We start from the raw sequence: 19,282 nt of genomic DNA, 5'->3' as shown, positions 1-19,282 counted from the left end.
CTCCCATCTGTGGAAGCTCAGGTGTTGAGCTCCACACACCTTTGGAAAATAAGCCACGGAAATGCGGTCAGCTGCAGAGGGAGAGTGCTTGCTTGAAGTAGTCACAGGGGACGGTGCTGTTTACTGTCTTCTGTCTTCGATGCTAAGTCTAGGTAAATAAGAAAGGACACTCATACTAAAAGACTCTGGCCTCAGGAACAAAGAAGTAACCAGCAATTGAAAGTCAGTGAGTTCAGAAGTTATCAAAATTGCATTGTGTTAAAATTAAAAGTGTTGTATGCTGGTATGTTGATAAAAACTTAAGACATGTGAGAGCACTGTATAGCTTTTATTGTGATCCTAAGAGTTTTCCAAGTAGTGTTTCTTAGTATTTTTTTGTAAGTACTAAGAAATATAGACCTAAAAAAATAAACTCACACTATTATTGTGGAAATAAAAATGTGTGTAGCGCATCCTGGAAAATTATTTGAAGTTAGAGGTCAGGTTATTTACGGCCTCTGAGATAGGAGTGTCTCCCTCAATGTGGACCATTTCCTGTACAACTGCATTCAAAACAAGCTTCTAATCCTTTCAAGGTTCTTTGTTTTGCTTAACCTGAGAAGATGTGGAATAGTTGCTTCTGGCCTGAGGGAAAATAAGAAAGGCCAAGTGCACGTCCCAGAAAATCCGAATTGGTTCAGGGTGATTATGACTGTTCTGCAGTACGCCTCTTGGAGGAAGGTGAGCACTCAACTTGGAACTTGCGTGAGAGTGAATGAAGATAAATGTAAAGTGGCTTTCCTCAGTAAACACAAGGGCTAATTCTGTACTTCATTTGTTGTTTCCACAGGAAAAACACACAGATCTGTGACACTGTAAGGAGATCCACTAATATTTAATAGTTCCTTACAACTGTAGTTCCGGAAGTTTCAAAGAACTCAAGATTTCAACTACATTGTACGTGTTCAAATTCTATCACAGACCATTTGCAATCTTAGGACTTAGCTTTCTGGTACCTCACTTTATCTGTTAAATGGATAAATAGTAAGTATCATGTGGTTTAATCCTTACTGAGTTGTTATGAGATTAAATATTGTTATAGGCCAGGAATGAGCTTGTATGTGGGTACACACACACACACACACACACACACACACACACACACACACAGCTCCCTAACATTGTTACTGTCACAAAGACCCCTTTGTGGTATTTGTCTCATTTGAAAACTTGCATTAATTTTAAGAACTTCCTTAGAAATGAAAATTGTTAAAATTGTCTAAGATATATTTCTCCCCCTATTGGTCCGTAAATGAACTTTCCTTTAAAAAACATTCTAAAATAGTTTCATTGAATTTGGAGTCTTCATCCTTTTGTTCAATTTGAACAGAATCATTACTATCTTTGTACTGTTGCTATAGTAACTTTCGGCCCTGTCACAGAAGCTATTTCAGAGGGTAGCAAACTGGGCATGGTGGTGAATGCCTTGAATCCTAGCTATCTCTAATTAGAGCCAGTAGAACTGATACAAGTTCCAGGCCAGCCTGGGCTACAAAGGGAAGCCCCCTCAAAGAATAAGGGAAACACCTATGCCAAGAAGTGGCTGTGTAGTGATTTAGTAGTGAAGAAATGCAGGTAAGAAGGCAGCTTTGTAAGCAAAGTTCCTTTGAACACAAAAGGGCTCACACCTGTAGCCCCACTATGACTCCACTGGAAAATTTGAATTTCTCTCTGCATTTCCTCTCCTTTCCTCTCTCTGACCCAACATCTAATCTTTCTTGATAGTGAATGAAACTTGAGAGGATTTAGACATGCTTAGAAAGGAATCCGGTGTGAACAATCCAAATGCTAATTTTGACAGGTGCAAGCTGCATACTTTTGGTAAACAGAGAATGCAAAGAAATGATATCCAACCAAGTAAAATAAATCCTTTAATCGTAGGTTCTGCTGCAGGTGTTTTACATGGAACAGAGCCTAATTGTTGAAGCTATGCAAACAGAGGTGGCAGGCAATAGAGAGGCTTATATAAAGAATATAAATGGCTGACATGGAGGCTGCAACTTACCTGTGTACTGTAGCTCCCAAGCAGTTATACCAAGTTACTGTCCTTTCATAGTTTAGTCAACACTTACTTCCCTGTGAGTTAATTCAACACTTTTCATTCTTAGTTCAAAATGATAAAGATTCACTAACCTAACTGGTGAAAGCACTTAGTTTCTATGTCTAAGTGATCATTATATGACTGAATAATTATTCAAACATTTCTTAGCTTTTAAGGTTAACATTTCTTAACCTTTCAAGAATTAACCCATTTTCTCTTGGTATTTCACATACATCTATTTAGCAGTTCCTTATATATTTGGGCTTGGTTTAATGACTGCTCCGTTCTCTGCTCTGTTGTGTGCTCAGTATTTGGCTTGGCTCTTTTACAAATCCATTAGAGCCATACAGTTACCACGGTGTCGTCTCTGTTTGCTAGGACATGGGCTTTTGCTACACTGACACCTATTGTTCATTCATACCTTACCTACTTAGCATCTACTTGGAAACAAAGAGTATTAGATGTGTATTTACCTCAGATCATTTACAAAAAAGATGCCAAAATAAAGCAGTTAAAGAAAAACTATGTTTTTGATTGTCTGTTATGTTCTGGACTGTATAGCATAGCTCTAAGTTAAAAGGCTATAGTTCCAAAGTTAGGAGGGTAGCAGTTCAGCCATGAGGTGGCTCTCGTTCAGTAGTAATGATAAACTGATATTCTGTTGACTTGAAATTATCTACTAAGTAGATATCCTGAGGAAAACACTTTGCTAGTGTAAATGTTCTAGCTAATGATAACAATGACTTAGGGTTCTATTAACCTAAAAGAACCAAGTTTTCAGTTGCTGAGGGCAGGGTTTTAGGGCATCCTGTATACTCTATTACTTTCCTAAAGTCCTCCTGACCTTCTGAAGATGCTCCTGCTTCTGATTCTTTGGGCTCGAGCAGCTCCAGGACCCCTAAGCCATGACCTTACTCTATAACACATATCAATCCCATGGTACTTAGCCATAGGTAAATTCTTGGGCAGTTCTGTTTGGGAGATATTAGCCGTATTATGGCATTTCCTAAACTAACAAAAATATTCTAGTACAATAGAAAATTTGGGGCTGGAGAGATTGCCTAGCTATTAAGAGCACTGGCTGTTCTCCCAGAGGTCCTGAGTTCAATTTCCAGCAACCACATGGTGGCTCACAACCATCTGTAATGGGATCCAATGCCATCTTCTTTGTGTTTGAAGGCAGCAACAGTGTACTCACATACATTAAAAAAAAAAAAAAAACTTTAAAAAAATTCAATCGCAGTCATAAGTGGATAAAAAAAAAATCCAAGCCAATATACTATATTATTGCTTAGAGATGATTTTATACCTGCTTATGGAATTTATTTCTTCACATATATAAACTTATCATAGTCAAGGCAGATGCTTTGCTGGAATGCAGCTTGATATAATTAATGCTTTCTTGATCAAAAATTGCCAACTTCCCTGTCAGCTGCCCTGGCACATACGTTATTCTAGAAGATAGTTGTTGAAACATAAGATGAACACCCTTAGTGTGCACTAACATCAAGCTGTCTCATAACTGACATGGCCTGAGAAACTCGTAACAGTTCCTGATAAAGTGCAGGAACGGTTTGGTTAGCTGTGGGCCACTTCTGTGGAGCTTAGCACAGCAACCCTTTTTTGCACTGCACAATGCCAGGATCCTGCTGTTAAGCCAACAACCATCCTTTTGCCTGCCAGTCTCACATATTATCATTTGTAAGCCTAGACTGCAGCTCTTCCCCCGTTATCTATCTGCCTTCTACCTTCGGCGGTCACTCCTCCAATGCTGGGTTTTCCCAAAAAAGGTTTTCCAGCTGTTTTTTATTGCTGTTTGCTTGCTTTTATCCTAAAGGATCTATATACTCAGGTTCCCCTTAAACAATCTTAGAGTCTGCTTTGAGAAAGCAGAAAATATCCAGCATCTAACAATTCACTAGGCAAAGAACCAATGTTATTATCTTCAGTGCGAAAACACCTGAAAAAAAAAATAGCAACAATTCCATAGAGAGGAGGGGTTTAAGAAGGCATTTGGAATTTTCTTTCCAAGTTCCACATGACCAGACAGAAAATGAAGCCTAGCAGTCGCAGAAGAGAGAGAGGGAGAGAGAAGTAGGTGCTGTTCAGCCACTCTTCATAGCCACAAAGTAACCTCCAATAAATAAGTTCCATTCATACACCATAAATATTACATCATGACATTTTTTTTATTTTTGAAAATAATTCTCAGTGCATGGTTTTAGGAAATATCTCTCTCTTTCTATGGATTTACTAGATTTGGTGACTGCTATGTTTTCAGGACATTAGATACTAATGATAAGCCCACAAAGGCTAGTTTAAAGTAGATAACAGAGGGTAATTGTTCTGCAGAGACATCAGCTTTGAAGTATTAATACAGGTAAGTTGCACACCTTTGGGCCAGATGTGAAACTCACACCTGTAATCCTAGCACTCACCATGCTGGGGCAGGACTGCAGTGAGTTCAAGGCCAAAGTGGGAGATAAGAGTAAGTGTTGAGCCAGCCTAGGCTACAAACAGAGTGAGAGACTGTCATAAAAAGATAAAAGTTTTACAATTCATGAACAATAAGTTAACATGGAACAAGGCTTAAATACCAAAATAAAAACCAACTCTTTAGGAGCCATTAAGTTTCATATACGCTTCTTGAATGAAGGCTGCCATGTTCTTCCCTGGGGCTGAATTCTGAAGAACATCCAAGTCCTTCAGAAGAGCATTCTGGTTTGGAATTAGTGTTAAAATTTCTTTCTGTGGGTAAGACAGCACAATTAGTTTTAGCATTTTATAATGAAAAATGTGAAACGTCTGTTATTTGGAGACATACTATAACTACTACCCGAAGTCACTAGTCATCAACCACTGGCTGTTCATTTTCTTTCCTTTTCTTTTTTTAGTATAAAATAGTTTATTCAGGGCATGGAGAGGGGAGTTAAGAGGGTAGTAGGGGCAGAGAAAAGCAGGGAGAGAGAGAAGAGAAGTAGAGGAGGAGGGGACCGCCATGAGCATGGTGGGGGGGTGTCGAGGGGGGGAATGGGGAGAGAATGGGGGCAGGAAGGGAGGAGCAAGAGAGCCCTTCACTTTCAAGTAAGTCTTTCCTGGTCCCCTTTCCTGCTCTGCTGGAGTACTCCAGATAATAAAAAAGAGCATTTATATGACAATATCAATGAGCTCTTTGGAAGAAAGACAATTTACAAGAATATTGATTAATACCATACCACAATGCTAGTCTCTCAAGAGCTGTATAACTTTGTTAAAAGTCAAACACCAGAGAGGGATATACCTATAGTTATGACTATACAAATATGTAAAAGTATATAAAGGAGTATAAAATAAAATTTCTTATTTCTATAAATACTTTACAACAATGGTATATCTGTGTAATATAATCTTATATAAACACTGATAAGAATGAATGTACATGAATGAACAGAAAAGATGTTCAAATTATATGCCAGTAAAGAAAAGTAATTTATCAAAAGTTTTATAACAGGATTAGTTTATTTAAAGAAATGGTATATGGTTTTATATCACCGTGTGTGTGTGTATGTGTGTGTGTGTGTGTGTGTGTGTGTGTATGTGTGTATGTGTATGTGTGTGTGTGTGTATGTGTGTGTGTGTGTGTGTGTATGTGTGTATGTGTATGTGTGTGTGTGTGTATGTGTGTGTGTGTGTATGTGTGTATGTGTATGTGTGTGTGTGTGTATGTGTGTGTGTGTGTGTATGTGTGTATGTGTATGTGTGTGTGTGTGTGTGTGTGTGTGTGTGTGTGTGTGTGTGTGTGTATGTGTGTGTGATAGAGCCTGGCAATAGTCAGTATGGTAAACGGGTACTTACCTGAAGTATAGGTGCTTTAAGACTTTTCTGAGAAAGTTCTGGAAGAGCCAATACTTTATTGCTATCTATGTGAAATACCTAAATAGAAACAGAAAGCTAGGGTTTATTTCAAAAAGCTGATTTTGTTCACCTTGCAAAACTCAAGTTATCGTGGTAGCATTTTAGCATTAAAAGTTGCCGTTAGAATGCTACCAATATGGCTTTTATCCATTACCTCTTTCATCTCCTCTTCTTCTTTCTCTACTTCATTTGTTAGGATTTCAATTTTGGTCTTTAGGCTTTCAATATTCTCAGTCATTGACTCTGTGGTCTCTACTATTTTGTCTATTTCTTCCTAAGGCAAAAAGAAAAGTTAATATTTTAAAGTAAATGTATGATAAATGAAACCCTAGGAGATTGTGTATATATAATACCTCATATTTTAAAACACTCTGGAAGAAAATGTCAACTATTTTTGCTTATCTTTCAAAAAGAAACCCTCTAGAAAGCTACGTGGCCAATAGAGGAGATAACTCTGCCTGTCGATGCTTCTTCAAAACCTTACCACAGATGCTAATGAGCACTGGAGAGTCTGCAAAACCCTTTGTGTGAGCTGCACTGCCCAGGGACCCCAGGCGACAGAATCTGTTAAATAACAGGTAATTTCAAGTGCCAGAAACAAATGAAAATATTTTTAATTTTAGTTTGGAACATTTGAATGCCTGCTGTTTTAATATGCCAAAAGAATGGAATGCTAGGCACTGGAATCAATATTAAACAATTAATTAGTAAAATACTTAAAGAAATATGCTAACTTATAGAGGAAGACAAAATATACAAAATTTATGGAACAAATATCGGAATAACACAAATATGCTGATTGCAGGCCAAGTAAACTGTAAATCAGCTTCTGGGTCATTAAAGCTGCACTCTTTTAAAGTGTATAACATTTCACTTGTAAATACTACAGTGCACAACTCTGAAAGACTTAACAAATATATTAGGATCAGTATACCACATTAGTTAAAATCCTAATAAAGTCTGTAATATTGAACGTATTCACTTTTTGATTTCCTTGTACACAGGAACCACTTTACACTTTGAGTCAGGCTCCATGTTGGTTATGACTGGTTTATCTTTCTTTCAAGTATTTTTTTGTCCAATTCTTTATGTCACTGAAATTGCTAGGTAGAAGGGAGCAGGCTGTTTGTTTTTATGAACATCCCAGAGCTTGAATTCTTTGTAAACTGCACTCCATAGTGAAGTTAACCTGTTCTTTAGCACCACACTGCTATGAACTGGCTGCTGTATTCACAAAGTACAGATAAAGACAATTATAAAGTAAACCATGTATATCAGTTTGTTATTGCTAACCTAATAGATTAAAAGAAAAATGACATGCAATAATTATCCTGAAGGGCAAAAGCCCAAAACGAAGATGGTGGCTTGGCTATGATCCCTCTAAATTATGTGGGGGGACTTTTGGTTTTCATGTCCCCTCTGTTTTGTAGAGGGTCTTTTCTTCCTGGATGTTTGCTTTTTTTCCCCCTGCTGCATGTAAATTTCTTTGCTTCCAATAAAGGCCTTTCTCTAACTGATAATTTGTTGTGTTCAAGATTTCACTGCTGCTACTTATTGAGCTTGCTTGAATTAATTGATTAATTAATTTCTTTTCAGGACAGGGTTTTTCTGTGTAGTCCTGGGAAGTCGCTCTGTAGGGCAGTCTGGCCTTGAATTCAAGAGATCTGCCTGCTTCTGTGCCAGGATTAATGGTCTATGCAACCATAGCCAGTTACTCCCTGCTTTTAAATTCTTATCTGGCAGAGAAAATAAACCCTATCTAGACTCCAGATGGTATAATTTTGGGGGCCTTCATCTCAGAATTTTTTCTGAGGATCACTGAATTATTAAGAGCCTACCTTCTCCATTAGCACAGCCTAAAGAAACATGCTATCTATCACCAATTAGATAGCTTATGCTCAGAATCTCTGCAGTTTCTTAAGTTTTATTGTGGCCACTTAGATCGCTCCCCTTCTTGGGCACTCTGACTGCTCCTCTCTCCTCATTGCCCATTTTGACAGTCCAAGGAAGCTAGAGTGGTAGACACTCTACCCCTTAAACCCCAGCAGCACTTAGGGTAGTCTCTTAAAGGGGGAAATGAGGAGCTAGGAGTTAGACTGCCTGGTATACAGACAGATAGGGAAGTAGAGATTATGGCTAGATAATAAAGGCAGCAAATTTCAAGATGTCTGGCTTCTTCCTCACACTCCTAACCTGAAGCAAAACACTAGCAGCTTAAAACAGAGGCTTTGTGCCACTCCCCATGGACTGGCTTAACCAGTTCAAGTCTGGAAGAGGACAACAGTTCGAGGGTCAATCGCTGTCCTGCTTTTCCTCAAACTAACCATTAAATTAGGCTTGGAAGAGCTTTCTGAGACTTGAAGACTCAGCTTCTGAGCTCCCCTGCTCTGTGGAGGGTCTTCTTCTCTGTGTTCTGCTGCATCCCCAAGAAATGTGTCTTCGATTGCTGAGAAAAAAGGATTACATGGGAACCCTAGGTATGAAGGCATCTGCTTCTAATCACAAGTAAAGACAGGAGCAGGAAGATCAGGGTTTTGAGGACAGCCTTGGCTCTAGGAAACCTTTCAAAAGGAGACAGAAAACTATAGGGAGAGAGCTTCCTTGAGAATGAAGACTCTGATGTATGACGGCTTGACATTCATTCACTTTAATCAGTTTGTTTATGGCTCAGCTGGATAAAGTAACATTTTTTTTTCTCAAGTCAGATAAAGTTTAGACTCTTCAGACCTTGGTGGGGATTAGAGATGTAACTGTGGTGTGTTTGGACACAAAGTCCTCAATACCCATGAGCGATAGAGATAATAACAATCAAACGATGGTTAGATGGTTATAACCTTCCATAACACTATGGAAATAATGTGCAATACTATAGCCCTCCCTGATAAGAGTTGGTAATTACAAATATTGAAAAGTCAACTAAAATAGAGTAAAAGATTGCGGTTGTCCATGCTTAGGAGTATTTGGCCAACATAAAATAAACTAAATCCTATTTTTTTTTTTTTGTATAGACTTTTTGGTCTTATTATGGTTTTTTGCTTACTTATTTTGATTTCCAGTTTTTCGGTTTTTTTTTTTTTAAATGAGTCAAAATTTTTATTATTCGTTACTTGCAATTGAAGTACTCCTCGATGACATCCTTGGCCTAGGAGTTTTTACCATAGTCCTTAACTATACAACTGCCACCAACCACTTTCCGGGGCTTTCTCTCTCCACTGATTTGACAGAGGCCTACCCATTCCCCTAGTTTGTCATCAACCTTAACCACGTTGGTTTGGTGCTCAGTAGAAAGCTCGATATACACAGGTTCATCACAGCTCGGTGCAAGCACACAGACATGGGCATGGCGCTTTGGCAGCTTTGCATATGCCATGTGCTAGGCCATTCTGGATGAGGGCGGTCTTTAGCATCTCGTGGAGAGCAGTGGTGCGTCCATTACACCTTCAGCAGGTGTGCCTTCCTCAGCTATGGCTGTGGAATATGAGTAACACCGAATGGTGAATGCACCAGAGGCTCTTCCTCTGTGTACTAGACAGAGGCAGGAGAAAAGTGGTTGTCGTTGTTTCTTTTTTGTTTTGTTTTAGAGAGAGATACAGATAGAATATAAAGGTGGGTAAAGGTAGAAAAGTAGGAAAGAAAGGAAGGTCTGGGAGAAATAGTGAGGTGACGGATATGATCAGAACACATGAAAAAATTTTTCAAAAAAGTTTTTTACAAGAATGGGACCATGGATAAATCATAAACACTTCAAATTTAGAGGCTCATGTTCAAGTGACAGCTTTGCTTTTATTATAAAACATACAAAAATCCAAAATTTGAGTTTAATGCTAGCCCACTAATGCTATGAAGCTTACAGTTCTCCTGCCCCCCTTGGCCGGCTCTCCAGTTCCAGGCCTTAGACTGGCATACCTGCAGTGAAGCCAGGCTCTCCTCATTCGCCCTTTCCTGTTCCCTTTCCACCTTCAGCAGCTTTGACATATCTCTTAAATAGTTGAGCTTTCCTGGGGGGACTTTCAGTGTTGCACACTGTTGCAGAAATCTTAAAAATAGAATACAGGTTTATTTTGTGAGGAATAACTTTTTTTAAAGTTTCATCTTTTCACACTTGAAAGGGTTACAACATTCATTTTTTATTTTTCCCCCCAACAATAGCTAATGCATTCTTTCCCAAAAACATTCCTGATAAAACAACAACTACCTTTTTAATACATTGACAATTACCTCAAGTTATGGAATGTTAAGGCTACTTTACTTGAACACTTTTTAGTTTATACATTTTATAATATACTTTAAAATCAGAATTTCCTATTATTATTTAAATACACTTTCTATACTACTATAGCATGTGAGTCTGTCCATTTAGTATCGAATATGGGATAAAAGAAAGAACTCTGGAAGTTTTGAGCCTGACCCTAAACCCCACCTTTCACTCTAAAGGACACAACCAATAAAGGTTAATCTAAATGTTTTCAAAGATCATTTAGTTTTAAAGCTAAGGCAGATAAGATGTCTCCGAGCTTTACTGTAGAGCAGTATGACACAAATTCTATCTTATATCCTAATTAAAGTCTTATCTGTGTGAGTCCCCACTTCCAGCAGTCAGCAAAATAATGTTCTCAAACTTGATTCTTCAAATTTATGAGAAAGAAATAAAGAATAAAATCATTTGCCTCAGTAAGTGTAGTTTTTCTAAAAATTCTACTGTAAAGTGAATACCCTTCCAAAGCTAAAACACAAAAGGATCCATGATTTCAACCACTTTTTGTGCCAAACTGATGGAAACTTCCCTATCTAATGGAATTTCACAAACTAGTGGAAAATTCACTCTATCAAAAGACACTGATTTATGAAAAAAAAAGTGTAAAAAGCACTCTATAAGGGACTAGTAAAATGTTTCAGTGGCTAAAGACCCTAGATCCTTAGCATGAATGCCTGATGATCTGCTTTCAACACATGGGACACAAGGTAGGAGAAGAAACAATTCCTCAACATTGTGTTTTATCTCTAATGCATGCCATTGCTTATGTGTCTATGAGCCTGCACATACACAAATAAAGATGTTTTATAGAAAAATTGCATATAACTAATTCAAGAGAACTGACAAGATAAAATAAGATAAAATAAATGAAGTTTGTGTTCAGATTTGGTATCTCTAGGACTCACTGTTATTTATATATATAAATATCTCCAAGTCTCAGAGTAACTCCAAACCTAAAACACTTCTAGTCTAAAGTATTTCAGAGAACAGATACCTGTACTTAACATTTGAAAACTGAAACTCAAGAGGGATGATCAAAATGTGAATGCTTCACTCCTTCTTTAAAAGGGGAACAAGAATACCCTTGGCAGGGAAGAGAGAGGCAAAGATTAAAACAGAGACTGAAGGAACACCCATTCAGAGCCTGCCCCACATGTGGCCCATACATATACAGCCACCCAATTAGACAAGATGGATGAAGCAAAGAAGTGCAGACCGACAGGAGCCGGATGTAGATTGCTCCTGAGAGACACAGCCAGAATACAGCAAATACAGAGGCGAATGCCAGCAGCAAACCACTGAACTGAGAATAGGACCCCCGTTGAAGGAATCAGAGAAAGAACTGGAAGAGCTTGAAGGGGCTCGAGACCCCATATGTACAACAATGCCAAGCAACCAGAGCTTCCAGGGACTAAGCCACTACCCAAAGACTATACATGGACTGACCCTGGACTCTGACCTCATAGGTAGCAATGAATATCCTAGTAAGAGCACCAGTGGAAGGGGAAGCCCTGGGTCCTGCTAAGACTGAACCCCCAGTGAACTAGACTGTTGGGGGGAGGGCGGCAATGGGGGGAGGGTTGGGAGGAGAACACCCATAAGGAAGGGGAGGGGGGAGGGGGATGTTTGCCCGGATACCGGGAAAGGGAATAACACTCGAAATGTATATAAGAAATACTCAAGTTAATAAAAAAAAAAAATAAAATGTAAAAAAAAAAAAAATAAAATGTAAAAAAAAAAAAAAAAAGATTTGAAAACTGGGGTGGAGAGATGGCTCAGTGGTTAAGAGCACTGGCCACAGCAGCAAACCACTGAACTGAGAATAGGTCCCCCGTTGAAGGAATCAGAGAAAGAACTGGAAGAGCTTGAAGGTGCTCGAGACCCCAAAAGTACAACAATGTCAAGCAACCAGAGCTTCCAGGGACTAAGCCACTACCTAAAGACTATACATGGACTGACCCTGGACTCTGTCCCCATAGGTAGCAATGAATATCCTAGTAAGAGCACCAGTGGAAGGGGAAGCCCTGGGTCCTGCTAAGACTGAACCCCCAGTGAACTAGACTATGCGGGGAGGGTGGCAATGGGGGGAGGTTTGGGAGGGGAACACCCACAAGGAAGGGGAGGGGGGAGGGTGATGTCTGTCCGGAAACCGGGAAAGAGAATAACACTTGAAATGTATATAAGAAATACTCAAGATAATAAAAAAAAAAAAAAATAAAAAAAAATAAAAAAAAAAAAAACTACCCAGCACACCCGGAAAAAAAAAAAAAAAAAAAAAAAAAAGAGCACTGGCCACTGTTTTAGAGGTTCTGAGTTCAATTCCCAGTAGCCATAGGTAGGGTAGTTTGCAGCCATCTATAATGTTATCTGATGCCCTCTTTTGGTTTACAGGTTCTATATACAGATAGATTACTTATACATAAAAATAAAAAAATAAACATGAAAAACATAAGAAAAATGGTTTGAAAGCAGCAACTTAAGAGTGAAACCCAGATCTTTCTTTTAGGAACCATGCTCAAAAGCTAAATCTTTCTGTAGGAAAACATTGGTGGCACAAACCTTACAGTTAGTCAGTCTCGCTAAACTGTTAGGATAAAGTTGAGCTACCTACAAAGTCATTAGTGGACTACAATGAGCATCCTTTCTAAAAACTCCAAGCAGCATACATTTTAGTTTTGAATTAACATAAACACTATGACCTTTCTATTTCATTAAACCACTTATGTGTAAGGTTCAATTTACTGTTCCAAATGTTCTAAGTGTTTGAAGTTGGTGTTAACGTTTTCAAGAATCTGAAAAACTTAAAGTTTAAAAAAGTATACCCTAAAGACAGTTACTCTATCAACTACACAGTCACTATTTCTCCCTGGCTCCTATGTCCTATGGACAGTTTTCTTTAGAAATTAAGAGCTAACAGCTTGGTCTGCCTGGCAACACCTTCTGTTTGCTCATGGGGATGGGAACAGGACTTAGTTCATTCCAATAATGCAGTACAATCATCACAAGTATAGGAACATTTTCTCAGCCAGGCCTCAGTCAGAGACCATGGGTTCAAGCTAGACATCAACAACAGAAACAACAGAAAGCCTACAAACTCATGGAAACAGAACAACCCTCTACTCAATGATCACTGGGTCAGGGAAGAAATAAGGAATATAAAGCTTTCTAGAATTCAATGAAAATGAAGGTACAAGATATCCAAACTTATGGGACACAATGAAAGACATGCTAAGTGTAGAACACTAAGTGCCTTCACAAAAAAAAGAAAATTGGAGGGTTCTCATCCTAGCGAGTTAACAGAACACCTAAAGCTCTAGAAAAAAAAAAGAAGCGAACACACCCAAGAGGAGCAGAAGGGCAGGTAATCGAACTCAGGGCTGAAATCAATAAATTAGAAACAAAGAGAACAATACAAAGAATCAACTAAACCAAGAGCTGGTTGAGAAAAATCAACAAGACAGATAAAACTTGTTGCTTGTGTAAATAATTGAGCAATAGAATATATGACCTTGAGTGGGCAAGACAGAACCTCAATGAGAAAACATCCCCACCAGATTGGCCTGTGGTGTGTTTTCTTGACTGACAATTGAAGTAGGAACGCCCAGGGCATTGTGGGTAGTACCACCGCTGGGCTGGTGGTCTTGGGTTCTGTAAGAAAGCAGACTGAACATGCCACAAGGAGGAAACCAATAAGCAGTGTTCCTCCCTGGCTTCCGCTCTAGTTTCAGCCTCCAGGTTTCTACTATGGCTTTCCTCAGTGATCAACTATGAGCTGTAAGGTGAAATAAATCATTTCCTTCCCAAGTTGCTTTTGGTCCTGGTGTTTTATCAAAACAAAAGAAGATGTAATCAAGACAGAAGTGAAGGAAAATAATTGGGTAAACCACAGCAAAGGAGCGTCGTAAACTCTGACTTCAAGTTGTTAAAATGTAAAGAAGTTAACGTTATCAAGTATTTTTTAAATACTGACACAGAACACTAAAATAGTGGCAATAAAAATTACACGAGGACCATACTCTTTTGTATACATTCTCTGAAACCTACTATGTAATTCCAAGCATCATTTCCTTTACAAAGTAATGAAAAGCATATACTGTAGAAATCTACTTTAGAACATATGCAGATATCACTTCCGTGGGTTACCTTTTCTTCAACTGGTCGAGATGATACTGAATTTGTTCTTTTCTTTTAATGTTTTTGTTTAAAATTCCACTGGGGAACAAAAAGATTGAATAAATATTACTTTGAAACATAAAACAAACTGTATTTCAAAAAATTTCAAGTGTTCATCCTCACTAGCTAAGCAGAATTATTTACTTTCTCCTTTATACTAGATGATCATTTGTTATTATTATTATTACTGTTATTTATTTTTACATCCCTCCCAATCTCTTCTCATCACCTGCCCACTCCAATCCACTCCTGTTTCTCTTCAGCTAAAAGTAGCCCTATCATAGATGTTAATCAGCTATGGCATATCAAGTTGCAGTAACACTAGGCACCTCTTTATCTATTAAAGGTGGACAAGGTGACTCAGTAAGAGGAACAGAGTCAGAGATAGCCCTTTCCTACTGTTAGGAGTCACAGAAGACCAAACTACACAACTGTAACATAACATGTACAGGGCCTAGGTCAGGCCCATTCAGGCTCCCTGGTTGGCAGTTCAGTGTCATTAAAGAATACCGCCTTAAAAGGCCATCATGGTTTAAATTTGATATGCTTGCCATTGGCATATGTGTGGAATATATGGTCTTCAGCTCATGGAAATTCTAGGACGTAGTGACGGCTGAACAATACACAGGGCACTGGGGTATGCTTTTAAGTGACACCTGGTCCCTGGTGCCGGTCTTCTGCTTTGTTTCCTGAAGGGTACTGCTCCCACTGCCATCATGTTCTGCCTCCCGAGGGCTCAGAATCACTGCCGCTAAGGACTATGGGTCAAAGGTGCTGAACCCGTAAGACTCAGCAATCTCTCTGCTGCTTAGGATGTTTATGTTAGGCGTGCTGTCACCTCCATGAAGAAAGAATATGCAGGAATACTCGGATATGCCATGATAGCAGACAAATGTAAACACCCAAGAGCCAAGAGCTAGAAAAAAAACTATTTAAACTCACAGAATTGCTGAGTCCATCATACTTTGCAAATACTCTTCAGTATTCTTTGGAAGAGGTTGCCAGGCTGTTCTCTTGTTGGATGATATTTTCACCCGTTTTAGATGAACACATTTTGTTTGTTCTGTTACTGGTAATACAAGAGAGTCTAATCAATCTAGAAGTTTTGCAGTTTTACTTAAAAATAATTTTAACATAAAGAATAGTACTGGCATTGTGAAGCTAAGACATTCTACTCTTTAATCCACGTCTTACTGCAGCTATAACATGTCAGTTACTGAAGATGCATTTGCTATTGGGACAATACCCAGTATACTACCAACTGACACTGTAATACAAAGATTTTTCAGTAAAGGATCAAGTTATTATTATTAAAACTTGCTTCTGAAAAATGACTTGATTTCTTAAGAATTTCAGTAAAAATACTGGAAAACTATTTCTATCAAACATTAGAAAAGAGAATAGGCAAGAAATAGACACTGACTGATATTACAGATAAGTAACTCATAGTGGGAAACAATGATATATTTTCTAGTTCTTATCAATATAGCAGGTAAACCTCAAGAGTGTTTGCTAGAAGAACTACATAATGAACTGTTCTACTTACAAGGGATAGGCAATAATATACAGTATTGGCTTCACAAAGATTAGGTAAAGACAAAGGGGATGCTACGCAAATTCCAGGAGTGCAGAAATTACACAGTAAAAGCATGGTACCGCAGGAAAAAGAAAATCAGAACACTATCTGCACTGATTCTTCTTACAAAGAATTGATGTTTAAGAAAATGGCACTTCAAATTAATTACCTTAGAATTACTTAAGCCTGTGATTACAAACTGCCTATACAGTACTAGCAGAACTAAAAGCACAGGTGTCTTTGAGAGGAAGCAGTAGGTTTGTCTTTATATCAAAGATGAGTAACTCATAGTGGTGGATAATAATTTGTCTCCTAGTTCCTTCCAATGTGACAAGCAAACCTCTATATATTTGCTATTAGAACTAAATACTGTGGATGTGGCTGCTTATGACTACCTTTTACTATTTCTGAACTCATAATCAAGATGCTGAAACATTTTTCATGAAAGCCAGTAGAAGGCACTTTAAACAAGACATACAGAACAATACCTTTAGAGGACAGATGTCCTGCATGACTTCTGTTTCTTTTCGCTCTGTTTCCAACCTAGAGACATACAAACAACACATAAAAAGATGGTTTTATAATACCATATTCCATGTATATAAATACTGTACCCTCCAATAGGCAGAAAAAATGTATAGTAAAATATGTGACATATATTACAATTTGTAGCACAACTGACTTTTAGTCCTTTGAAGGGAGTAGATATTTCTAATCCAAGAGATCTGAGAGATAAGATTTGATACTTGAATACCTTATTCTCTGGTGAATCCAATTCCTCATCTTCTTTATCGGCTCTTTGTTTTACATTTCTTTTCACCCGTTGAGATTTTTTCTTAGAAGTATTTGCTTTACCAGACATTTTGATCTAAACAGTACAGTCACAATGACACATAGTCTGCAAAGGTGGGGGAAAAAAAAAAGAGATAAAGGCTTCTATAATGTTTTTCTTTTTTTGAAAAGAGTACATTAAAAAAAAAAACTTTCATTTATTCTTCTTTCATACAATACATCCCGGCCACAGTTTCCTCTCCTATTCCTCAAGTCACGGGCTCTCTCCTCTTTTCCCCAACCACTGCTTCTCCATTTCCCCTCAGAAAAGAACAGGTCTCCCAGTAATATCAACCAAACATGGTATAATAGGATGTAATAAGACTAGGCACAAACCTTCATATCAATGGCTGGACGATGCAACCCCGTAAGAGGAAAAGGGTCTTCTAAGAGGGGACAAAAGAGCAGGAGATACCCCCACTTTCACCTTCGGAGTCTCCCCAAAACACCAAGCTAAGTAACAAATATATATATATATATATATATATATATATATATATATATATATATGCCCTACTGCAGACCCATGAAGGCTGTGGTTGCTGCTGCCGTCCCTGGGAGTCCCTACAAGCACTGCTGCATTGATTTCTGTGGTGCCTTGAGCACTCCAGCTCTTTCCTCCCCTCTCCAGAGGCTTCCTCAAGCTCCACCTAATGATGGTGTGAGTCTCTTCATCTGCTTCCAACAACTGCCAGAGGAAGCTAAAAAAACTACATATTAAGAGTTCTAAACTATGTCTTCAGAATTTGGGAAAAGCACCTTATGTTTTAATACATTTAATCATGTTAAAAAAGTAACTTTGGGGCTAGCTCCACTGTTTAAAAGCTTATCTAAAATGCATAGAATTCCCAGAGCTGAATAAATCTAGCTTGCCGTGTATGTCTGAAATTTCAGCATTCAACAGCAGAGTCAGGAAGACTGTAAGTCAAAGGCCATTGCCAGTTACAGAGTGGTTTGAGGTAAGCCTTTGACAAGACAAATGAAATCCTGTCTCAAAATCAAATGATCAAGCAAACTAATGCAAACCTTTGGCTCTCCTTAGTAAAAAAAAAAATAAAATAAATAATTTCATTGCTTAAAATGGCTATCATTTACATAGTTTCAGAAAAATCATTTAAAGATGCTTTTGATTTTTTTAATACTCCCACATAACAATATTATCTCTATTTCTAAATTCAAGAAAATATAAAGCAATGTCAGGTCAGAGAAAATTCAAGTAATAGGTTTAATCTATGGCAAAGTAATTTAATCTACTGCAAAAGTGAGAGGAGTTACGGTTTAGGCTTTTCTATCATTTCACAACATGAAAATCTGTCACTCATAAGGAGGTAGGCTGTGCCTCCATTAAGACTATGTGAATTGTAATAATGCTACACAAGGAAGCTGATTCCTCAGTGTTCTTGTGAATTACAAAGCAGACATGAGAATGGCAACAGAGCGATCTTTGATAACATTTAGAGTAACTTTCCTCTAGTAGATTTTTATAACCAAACTCATTTCTGATAAAAAGAAAACAAGGATGAGTTATGCATTCCTGTATTTTATAATGAGTAAAAGATTATAAATTGGACACAGTGAAAAAAGTATATATTCACATATATACGTTATAATTCTTAGCATGTATCTACTAAATTTACAACCATTCTCTTTCTAAATTCTAAATCTAAGTGCTTTGCCTTTCTGTAGGTCTGTGAACCAAAAGCATGCCTGGCAGTTATAGAGGCCTGAGAACACAGGTCCTCTGGGACATGTCAGAGACGACTATGCTATGTGTGTGCTAGGATTGAGCCTGGACCCTTTAAAGAGTAGTCAGTGCTGAACCCCTGAAAAAAATTAAAACCACCCAAGCAATAAAAAAACAAACAAACAAAAAAACCCCCAAAAAACAAAAAACCCAAAACCTTAAAGTCTCCTCTCATTTGCTTAAGATTGAAAGAAACCATGGTATCAGGCACAAATCAGGTACAAGCCTAAGTCGGACGGCGTGACAGTTCCAAGGGCAATTGCTTAGTTTTGCTTTATGAACCTGGTTTTGTTTACACTTGAATCTTTATGGGAGGAGTGGAAAAAGGCGCCCTGCTACTGTTTGCTTGTTGTTTTCTTTGCCGGTTTACTGGAACTAGTTAAAGTCAACTTATCTCAACTTAAGCTGTTTATCTGCGAAGCACTAACGAGAACGAACTTTGGCTACACAGTCGGTAGCTCCAGGATGAGGTACAGAGCTGAAGGAATGAGGACCGAGAGGGTTAGGGGGGAAAGAGACGGAGGATGAATATTTTTATTCCTCCCTGGAGTTATCTCGAACCGCTGCCCTAGATGACAGACCTATTCGGACATTAGAAATTACCCCTTAAAAAAGTACAAAACAACGGAGTTTACCACTAAGTCGTGAAGCTCAAAATTAATCCGCTCTGGATCTGTCAGCCGCTTAAGCACTTCGACTCTTCTCTGTTTCTTCATCGACTCAAAGAGC

The 19,282-nt window shown here is 38.2% G+C and overlaps 1 protein-coding gene and 1 pseudogene across 2 annotated transcripts; both read right to left on the bottom strand.

Annotated features, from left to right (window-relative positions):
• Positions 1-4,248: 4,248 nt before the first annotated feature.
• Positions 4,249-19,281, bottom strand: Cenpq (centromere protein Q). 2 transcript variants are annotated; one of them, NM_001419500.1, is made up of 9 exons: positions 19,189-19,281; positions 16,733-16,876; positions 16,467-16,521; positions 15,345-15,471; positions 14,373-14,441; positions 9,881-10,010; positions 6,129-6,248; positions 5,915-5,992; positions 4,249-4,828 (listed from the first exon to the last, which is right to left on the bottom strand). In NM_001419500.1, the coding sequence occupies exons 2-9, from the start codon at positions 16,838-16,840 to the stop codon at positions 4,697-4,699; spliced, it is 819 nt and encodes a 272-aa protein (NP_001406429.1). In that variant the 5' UTR covers positions 16,841-16,876; positions 19,189-19,281; the 3' UTR covers positions 4,249-4,696. The 2 variants fall into 2 exon arrangements, with proteins under 2 accessions (NP_001406429.1, NP_001014237.1); NM_001014215.2 differs by having other exon boundaries at positions 15,345-15,465.
• On the bottom strand, positions 6,179-9,711 carry LOC134480438 (small ribosomal subunit protein eS12-like; annotated as a pseudogene).
• Position 19,282: the final 1 nt, after the last annotated feature.

The sequence above is a fragment of the Rattus norvegicus genome, chromosome 9, assembly GCF_036323735.1.
Source record: "Rattus norvegicus strain BN/NHsdMcwi chromosome 9, GRCr8, whole genome shotgun sequence".
NCBI lineage: Eukaryota > Metazoa > Chordata > Mammalia > Rodentia > Muridae > Rattus > Rattus norvegicus.
Note: the sequence above shows the minus strand (reverse complement) of the source record. Positions and strands in the feature narration are given on the sequence as shown.

Coding starts and splice junctions, on each gene's coding strand:
- Cenpq (NM_001419500.1), bottom strand. CDS start 16,840: ATGTCTGGTAAAGCAAATACTTCTAAGAAAAAATCTCAACGGGTGAAA. Junction 16,522..16,732: donor TGGATTCACCAGAGAATAAG/GTATTCAAGTAT, acceptor GTATGTCTCTAG/GTTGGAAACAGAGCGAAAAG. Junction 6,249..9,880: donor AGAGCCTGGCTTCACTGCAG/GTATGCCAGTCT, acceptor TTTTTGCCTTAG/GAAGAAATAGACAAAATAGT.